General features: G+C 37.7%; 1 protein-coding gene across 3 annotated transcripts in view; it reads left to right on the top strand.

The window, feature by feature from the left end:
* Nucleotides 1-6,296, top strand: part of Rnf145 (ring finger protein 145) — a 39,552-nt gene extending 33,256 nt beyond the window's left edge. For all 3 annotated transcript variants that reach the window (XM_046462187.2, XM_046462186.2, XM_046462188.2), the window contains exons 9-11: nt 1,082-1,229; nt 2,173-2,529; nt 4,701-6,296. In XM_046462187.2, the coding sequence (XP_046318143.1) occupies nt 1,082-1,229; nt 2,173-2,529; nt 4,701-5,066 (871 nt within the window). In that variant the 3' untranslated portion in view covers nt 5,067-6,296. The remainder of the gene's footprint in view (nt 1-1,081; nt 1,230-2,172; nt 2,530-4,700) is intronic.
* The last annotated feature ends 3,376 nt before the right edge of the window (nt 6,297-9,672 follow it).

Here is a 9,672-nt window from a genome sequence, read left to right on the forward strand (position 1 = left end):
AAGGAAAAAAACTCAAAACTATTAGTTCCTTAAAGATATAATTTTTGGTAGTTGTAATTTATGAAAGGAAATTATATAAGGAATTGCTTAAAATTCAGTGTCACTATTTTTTTTCCCAGCATTCCAGCCACGTTTTAATAATTAGTTGATTATAGAAATACATCTGAAATTATTGCTTGGAGCAGGCAGTCTTTAGGGAGGTAGAGTTGTGACAGTGGATTTCTAAAACATTGCAGTTTAGCATTTTAATTATAGTTCATCAGATTTATCTTTGTAGCCCCATAATGCATATTGCCAAATGTTCTGTAAAATTTTCTCAAATGGTAGAATGGCTGAAACAACCCATTTGAAAGCTCAGAGTTCTTGGATATATTTCAAATAATCTTAATCTTCATACTTAATAATATAGTTACTTGATATTTGTTTTTGAAGCTTAAGGTTTCTCCATAAAGCATTTAAGATGTGGAACTCAAGGATGAGCTCAGTTAAATAACCACTTAATAGCTTAATGAGTAGGGTCAGTTGTCATCTCTGGAAAATGAAGCTGATAGAATATTATAGAAAGCTTGGAAAAGAGAAAGGAAAAAATAACAACCCATAATTCCACTACAGTAAGAACCAGCATGTCCATCTCTGGTCTTCCTAGGATGCTGAACTAGCCTCCCTGCTGGTAGCCTCTTCTAAAATAAAATGCAGAGGAATTGGGGGGGAAAGGAGCAAATTAAGAGGCTTGTGAGAGCCTGGGGATGCAAATTTGAGTTGGTGTATGTGTTATTACTCAGGGCTGCCAGCATCCTTGGTCTGAGATGAGAGAGGCAGTCCTCTTGACTATGGGAGGGAAATAGGAATCAACAGCTAGGTTCTGTGCTTCTAACTATTGCCTACAGTCATAAGAGCATATAATCAACATCCACATACTAGTACTTTTTAAAACAAGGGAAAAGTTATGAGAAAAATGTAGCAAATGACTCAAGAATAACTAAAAAATAACATTCATAGTTCTGTGATTGCTGAAGAAGCTAAAGCAGTTGGTAAATGTGAACAGTGGCAGACTCTAAGGAATAATGTTGTCTTTCTCCAGGAGTTTATGGAAGCACTTCCGTGCTGTAAGCCTTTGTTTATTTTTACTGGTATTCCCTGCATATATGGCTTACATGATTTGCCAGTTTTTCCACATGGATTTTTGGCTTCTTATCATCATTTCCAGTAGTATTCTCACCTCTCTTCAGGTAAGCCTAATATTAATTACTATATAATAATTGATTTTCTTATTTTTCTTCTCTGAAAACGAAGTAAACTGTTTCAAGATTAGTGACTTTAAATGGCTTATTCTGTGGTAACTTCCCACTTTTCTTTACTACAGTGCATTACAGGTATTTAAGCATAGGAGTTAGAAGGCAGTTTGTAACAATGCTAGATAGACCTGTCTATCTCGCTGTAGTTTTTATTAAGATAATTAATCCTTTCAGTTTTTCATTTTGAAAATGTTATGATACAGAGTTGTTACAGAAATCTGAAATAAATAATCATAAAATATTAAACTATTTTCGAGCTTGTTTGGAGTAGATTTTTTGAATTAGATACTTGAAATACCTGTAGTTTCATGACATATATAAATATACATGACACACGTATATATCACACACACAGATGCAATATATAGTTTATACACAAACACGCAAACACAAACAGTATTGCTCTAGAAATCATAAGCTATTGTAACTTAAAGGTGGATCTTTGCTGCTAGCTCAGTGAGAAGCAAAAGAGAATGTAATACTGGTGGTAAAGATTTATTCATTGTTCCTATAGAAGTTAAGGTTTTTTGAGATTTTTAGTAAGAGGAATGACTATAGAATGAGAAATGACTATAGAATGGGGTTTGGATGAGTTAGAGAAAACTGATTATTCATTGTTTTAGGAAAGATATGTATGAAGGTGTGGTTTTTTGTTATCTCCTAGGTGGTTTATTAAGCTCATGCACATTTTAATTACACCAGTGCCTCCTTATATATTTTTTACATTATATTTATTTTTAAATATACATTATATTTATTTTTCCCTGGATATGCCTCTTTAGATTTTAAATATGGCATCCTAAAAGAACCAAGAATGTGTTAATGTTTAAAGCCTGTGAAAAAGCTTTAAAAAATATTCATATACATTTTTTTCCAGGTTCTGGGAACACTTTTTATTTATGTCTTATTTATGGTTGAAGAATTCAGAAAAGAGCCAGTGGAAAACATGGATGATGTCATCTACTATGTGAATGGCACTTACCGCCTGCTGGAGTTTCTCGTGGCCCTCTGTGTGGTGGCCTATGGTGTCTCAGAGACCATCTTTGGAGAGTGGACTGTGATGGGCTCCATGATCATCTTCATCCATTCCTACTATAACGTGTGGCTTCGGGCCCAGCTAGGGTGGAAGAGCTTTCTTCTCCGCCGGGATGCTGTGAATAAGATTAAATCCTTACCCATTGCTACAAAAGAGCAGCTTGAGAAACACAATGATATTTGTGCCATCTGTTATCAGGTAACTCACTCAATAGACATCCACTCAGGTGGATCAGACAGTATACACCTTGGCACTGCAACCACATTAACCAAGTACAAGTTAAGTTTCCAGGTAGCATTAAATCCTGGGTTTTTAAAAAAATGTGCTTCTAAAATTATTAAAGATCTGATAAAATATTTCCATTTTTTTTAAAAGTAAGCTTTTAATTTAGTCCCTCCAGTTCTAATTATCGTTGTTTTCAACATTATTGCTCACCCATAAATAAAGGAAAAACAGGTCAGGTGTATTTTATATTTACTCCTGAATAAACATAAACACACACACACACACACACATATGTACTACCAGATGTATACTATCAATCAGGAGTCAGCAGCTTCTGAAAAGTGGTGTGTCAAGATTCTGACTCAGTCCTTCTACTATTCCTGATATGGGGGAAGAAGTGTTCATGGACTTACCACAGGTGGAGACTGTGCTCACCTGTGGGGTATAGGTATCAGGGAGTTGTGTTTGTGGGAGGTGGGGGATATGGTGGAGGTCACCTTGGTGAACCTCTGAAGCTGACCTGCCTGCTGTCTTTGGCACACACACTGTAGAGAGCTGATGATTGCCTTCAGTTACAAATTAAATATTTAAATCACCTTGGAAATTTAAAAAAAAAAGAGGGGGAGGCCTAGATTTAGTCACCAGTCACCAATGCTGGAGTGTGGATAAAAATTATGGTCAACAACAGAAACTACTCCACTTAAAATCACTCTTAACAGTGTGTCTGGTGGAATAAAACTGTAAATAGTGTTAGAATACACAGGGAATGTACTTTCTCCAGGGCTACTTTGATAAAGTAGGGTGGGCTTTGTTTTTTTGTGTTCTTAAAACTATCTAGAATAAGAATATTGTTTTTATAGTAAAATGTACCTATACCACTTTTTAAAAATGTGATTAAAACACTTTAGATACTAGCAAAACATTGTGTGCCAGGTGATGGTTGCATTTGAAGGAACCGAGTAATGTAGCTCCCTTCCCCCAGGTTTCTTTGCCATCGTTCTGTTTGTTGTTAAAGTGGTCTTCAGCTCTTTCGTGCCAGGTAGCCTCATGGACTCAGAGCAGAGTACATTAGAAACAGATTCAGGGCACATCAGCTTCAGCAGCCAATGTCTGAATATTCCATCTGGGGATTCGAGAGTCCTCTTTTTGTATTTCCTGTTGTCACATCACTTTTTTTGAGGTGCTAGAACTACCTGCTGATATCATATGGAAAATAAGAGTAGAATTGCTTAGCTTCCTGGCTGGCTGCTTTTCTTTGGATGGCTTTCTGCTTAAACGTTGACTCCCAGGTGTTCTTGGCAAGGAATTTCTGGGATGATTGTTTCTTGTTTTGGGACTTCAAACAAAATCAATGCTTATTAACCAAATGTATATCTGTACAATGTACTCAGACTTCCCTCCCCATATACATCTTATGCAAGGAATATTCATGCAAAGTATGCCACTCCTTACTCCATTGGTTATCAAATGTGGGTATGTAAAAGTCTTGTGGAAGGCTTATTGTAACTATAGCTTTGTGAATCACATCTTCAAGTATCCTGATTCAGTGGGTCTGGGACAGCCCTAGAATGTGTTGATAGCAAGTGGCTCTAATGCAAGTTGAGGAACACTGGCTTATACAGACCAAACCTTGAAAACTGGGTCAAATAAAATTGCCACTTCCTTGCCAATACTCTGGTGTTATGTGGCTGATTTTTGTCTCTCCTTGCAAATAATCTCATCCTGGAGTAATCTGTTCAGTTGTGTTGCAGCATAACTGTGGTAAAAGTCCTGTTGTCATCAGATTTTTCTGAGGTTATAATTATGCTTGTGTCATACCAATGGCTCAAGTAATCATACTGCTACAGTTGTTTAACTCTTGCATTTCATATTTAGGCACACCTATTTTGAAGGTAGTTTCTTCCTCGTTTTTTTTTTTTTCTTTTTTAAAAAATTACTTAGCCAGTAGTTCTTATGTTTATAAGGGGGTTCTGTGATAGCAATAGCATTTTTACTAAAATAAAATGAAGCTTTTTTTCTAAGATCTGTATTAGAAATTTTCTGTTTGTGTTATAAAAAAATATTGGAGCCAGAACTCTTGTGGGTAGCACCAGAGAGTTTGGATGCTAGACATTTATGAGCTACCTTTTCGGCCCCTCTTTTAGGACATGAAATCTGCTGTGATCACGCCTTGCAGTCATTTCTTCCACGCAGGCTGTCTTAAGAAATGGCTGTATGTCCAGGAGACCTGCCCTCTCTGCCACTGCCACCTCAAAAACTCCCCTCAGCTTCCTGGATCAGGGACAGAGCTGGCTGCACAGCCTCATGCTGGAGCTGAGCAAAATGTCATGCTTCAGGAAGGTACTGAGCCTGCAGACCATGAGCATCCTCCAGGAACCACGATACAGGAAGGTTCTGGGGACAGTAGTGAGCTCATCACCAGAAGATCAGATAGCCAGGAAGGGTCTGTTGACCCCAAAGAGTGTCCTCAGAGTGAGAAAGATGAAGCACGTCCCAGCGAGTCAACCTAGAGGAAAGGAAGTGGGTGTTCTGCTTTGGTACTCTGGAGAAGTTGGCTCAAGATGAACTTTGTACTTGGATCTAAGGAGTGAATATATGAAATGATCAGGCAGGAAACTGACATTCCAAGGATCTACACCAGGAAGCACTCTCGGTGGAGACCCCTGCTTTCATCCCCTTGAATGCAATGTATGCTAATCAAAATGTATTTGTATGTTCTATATTGATGTTTTGTAGAGGTTTGCCAAGAAAATTCAACCTCAGCATCTTCAGGAATGGCCCCTAATATGAGGGATTAAATGAAATTGATTTGAGTATTTGAAGGGGGCTAAGGAAAAGTGGATAAAGAGCATGAGGTCGGCATGGGAAGAAGCAGGCAGAAGTGGAACTGGAGTTTCCCAGGGATGGGATCATTCATGTTGCGAAGTATGAGTGGTGACCTTTTCTCCACCCCCTTTTCCCTCAATTGATTGGAACTCAGTCAGGGGATTATTTAGTTTTGTACAGCACTGCAATTAAATCAAAGATGTAGAAGCATTGATTGTATTCAAAGATTGAAGCACGCTTGTACTTCAGATGTGCTTTAGGGAAGGGGGTGGGTGGGTGTTGGGCCTTGCGGGTGCATTCATGTAACCTGAGACTCTTGAACTTCATGATGGAGTCTTCATTATTTTGATGTATATGGAACTTTTGTTAATATATTGTATACTTTGTTGGCTGTGTGAAGTAAACTGAAACTCTAATGAACACTTTGGAGTCCGCTTTAGTGAAGGAAGCCAAAGTGGGAGGGGCTTTAGGGCACTGATAAAGGCCCCGAGTGTACTTCTCAATCCTGTGTAATGTTTAATTCTTGCAATTGAATTAAAGCAGTGTTAAAATTATGGCAATATTTGCACTTTGGGAATGAGTACTTAACTGTATGATCACACTCTGCAAATGCCACTTTTAAAGCTGTTAATAGACTTTGCACCTTTTCTTTGACAAGGATGTGTCATATTTAAATTTTTACATTCATCATGGCTACAGGTAGAACTGGGGAGGGGGGAATGTAATTTTTTATGGGAATTTTGATATGAAAAGAAACTAGTCATTTATTTATACAATAGGCTTGGCTCAAAAAGTGTTTTTCAGACTCGGTATTCCTAATGTGGGATGTGACTTTATTTTATTTTTAGTAGCAAATTTGGAAGTAGACTGGCAGACATAGCTGAATGTCTTAATAAATTTAAATTTGAAGATAACCATGTTTTGTCCTGGGAATTTATTATTGCTGTAAAGTGTTTTATTGAAATTCTGTTCCCAGGAGGTTCTAATTTTTATCTAGGTGGACTGTGTGTGTGTGTGTGTGAGAGAGAGGGGGGGGGGGAGAAGGACAAGTTCATTGATATCTTGTATACTAATGGCAGCAAACAGCTCTGCATCAGAAACATCTGGGGAAGATTTTTTTAAATTATATATTTCTGATCCCTGCTTCAAACCTCCTGAATCAGTCATTTGAGGTGCCTGCAGTTCTTTGCAGTTGGTTCTGTCTGGCCAGCCTAGCACCAGCACGATATTACATTTAGAAAAGCAGTGTCTAGACTGGAATTAATTTCTCCTCAGGTATAGCTGGCAGTTTTTCCATCTTTTTGGAGAACAACGTTAGGCAGAAAATAAAGCAGATGGCTCCCTCTAGTGGTAAGGAAGCTAACCGAACACCTAGCACTGTGATTGAAAACCAATTTTCAATTTTTGTGTGAAAGATGCATGTTCAAATATTAGAAATTTTGGTGCCCTGTTTGATGGAATAAAATGACAGATAAAGTTGAGCTCATTTATGACATACTGAACTTGGTTGCCATTTAGCATGAACACCTGTGTGAGATTTTGTTTTAAGTCTTTGTGATCATAGGGGTTTCATTTAGTCATAAGGAAAAGTACTCAAATATTTTAATACAAGAAGAGACTGGCTTGGGATCAGTTTTGCATTATAACAGTTTTTCCTCCTCAAAACTAGTAGACCTCTGCTGTGTATACCAGGTCAGATTAGCCTCTCAGCAGCCTATTGGATATGTATTTATAACTGTGCATTCTTTTGCTTCAGTCAGGAGACTTATATGGTGTTAGAGTTAAAAACAAAAACAACAAATAAGCCTTGAAAATTACAGTGGCTTTAAAACAACAAAGGTTTGTATTGGATATGTACACTACTTGTGTCCAGTTGCAAGGATACTCTGGTGCAGATGTTCAGGGATGTAGGCTGGTGGCCTGGCCACTCTTGAACCTTCCTGATGGTATATCAATGGGAGAGAACCCAAAAGCTGTACAAAGACAGTCTCCTAGGCATGGACACTGTCCCTTCTACTTACCATCCCTTGCCTGGAACTGCTGCTGGCCACAACAGGGTACAGAGTTTGTCTTCCATGCCTGAAAAGAGAACAGTGGAGCAACATTTAATTTTACACATTACTCAAAATTTGGGGATACAGCTGTGGATGGTTCAGCCTGTACCAGGTGGCAACTTCTGACTTGACTTGTTCCTTGTTCTGGTACACTGGCATGATAGAGTTGTATGATGCCATCCTTATTTCACATTCTCTTCTAGTCATATTTTAATAGTTTCCAACTCATGGCATACATTTTTAGTTAGGAAGAGGGCATGAAAGAAAAAAGAACACAAGAGAAAGAAAATTTCCCTTTAATTATGCTTGATCAAATTGAGAAAATGATCAAATTCCTCCTTTGCAGACCATGTAATGTTTTCTACTGTTTTTTTAGATGATGCACACCTTACTTTCACTTGTGCTCAGTATTTTCTTCAGACTTTAATAGAAGGTTTATCACGTTAATGAACTTTTATCTCAGTACTGAGCAATCTAAACCCTCACAGTAGTTAATATAGTGCCTCTTTGTGTTGGCTTTCAGTTTATAAAACGTTCCCAGCTACTCAGGAGGCAGAGGTGGGAGGATCACAAATTTGAGGCCAGCCTGGGCAACTTAATGAGCCCCTATCAAAGTAAAAAGGACTGGAGATATAGGTTGGTAGAGAGAGTGCTCACTTTGCATGCACAAGGCCTAGATTCAATCCTAGTACAGCAAACAATAGCTACGACAATTGTTCTAATAATCCCAATCATGCCATCTGCAAAATAGGTCTCCAGACGTCTGATTTTCAAACTTACATTGAAAATCCTCCCTGAAGCCCCTCAGTAGGTTTTGGCTGTTTCTTAAATGTCTTATGAGCACTTCCCATCAGAAGTACTCTGCTTTTAATGTCTTGAAGTATATCAAGTTGTGGATTTAATTGGTTAATTAAGGAGAAAATCTTGTCATTTCCAAGTTTGAAAGGAAGGGTTTTGTCTATGGCTATGATAATGAAACAAGCACCTTCAGAGAAATTTAAATATTAATTAATAAGTTATGTGTCAAGTTGGGGGGCTTTTAAATACATTTTACACTTCCATGCTGCATTTTGTTTTTCCAGTTTTGGAACTCTGGCAAGGTAAAGTAGTAATTATAATAAGATTTTGATTATTTAAAATATATATATATATATATATATATATATATATATATATATATATATATATATATATTCTGTGTAGGTTCTGTATGGAGCCATGTTCTGCCTCATTTTAGGCCAGAGCAATGAAGTTGACTGACCACGGACTGAACCTCTGAAGCTGGGAGCCAAAATAAACTATTTCCTCTAAATTATTGTCTTCAGGCATTTTGGTCACAGCAATGGAAAACTGATATCTATACTTAATTTTTTTTTAAATTTTAAAACACTGCTTATTATTTAGAAAATAAAGTATTAGTGAAGACTATAAATCACTCCAATCTCATTTTGGAATTTGTCCAAGTTTGTGTTTATATTTGATGCTAGCAGATGCCCCCCCCTCCCCCCCAGTTACAAGTGCACCTCCCCACCAGCAACAATTCCATGTTTCTTTGAAACTCTCCTGCCTAAATTCAAATACATCCAAACAATTTGGTAATCATCATTACAGCACACCTGTTTCTGTCACCTTGGAGATAAAGATGGTACAGCTTTAAAACAGAGTTACATTTTGTAAGGTACTTGGTTAGAAAGTAATCATAAATACTTGAAGCTTCAAATAAAAAAATCATAAATACTCAAGAGTATTAAATAAAATGCCTTTTTTTTCTTTCCTGCAGTGGATTTTGCATTTGGTTGCACTCTGTGGACAAGTTTCAGAGTAAAGACAGGCTCTTGCCAGGGAAGACAGCAGATCTGCTCAGCACTACACACCTAGACTCTTTCCTTGCCCTTACTGACACCGATGTTGGTGATTCTTTTTTTTTTCCCCCTAATCTATTTTGTGTCAATCTTGGCTGTTGGGCCCTTTTTCTTTCAGTTATCAGTAGATAAAAACAACTCCTTTCTTTTCTATTGTCTTATATGTTCGGAGGTAAGAAAAGATGGCTCTGACTAGCTGGAAATAATCTCTTGGGAATGCAGAAGAAATTCCAAGCCAGTTCTAGATGAAATATTCGATTACTTTCCAAATGAGAACTTGCCGGCCTGAAGACCTCTCTGGCATGGAGCCTGCAAACTTCCTTTGATTATTCCTTATCAGTCCCCTCATTTTCAGGAAGCAGAGAGAGGGTGAG

Source organism: Marmota monax, unplaced genomic scaffold (genome assembly GCF_021218885.2).
Source record: "Marmota monax isolate L192 unplaced genomic scaffold, Marmota_monax_Labrador192_F-V1.1 WCK01_AAM20220418_F8-fsc00236, whole genome shotgun sequence".
NCBI lineage: Eukaryota > Metazoa > Chordata > Mammalia > Rodentia > Sciuridae > Marmota > Marmota monax.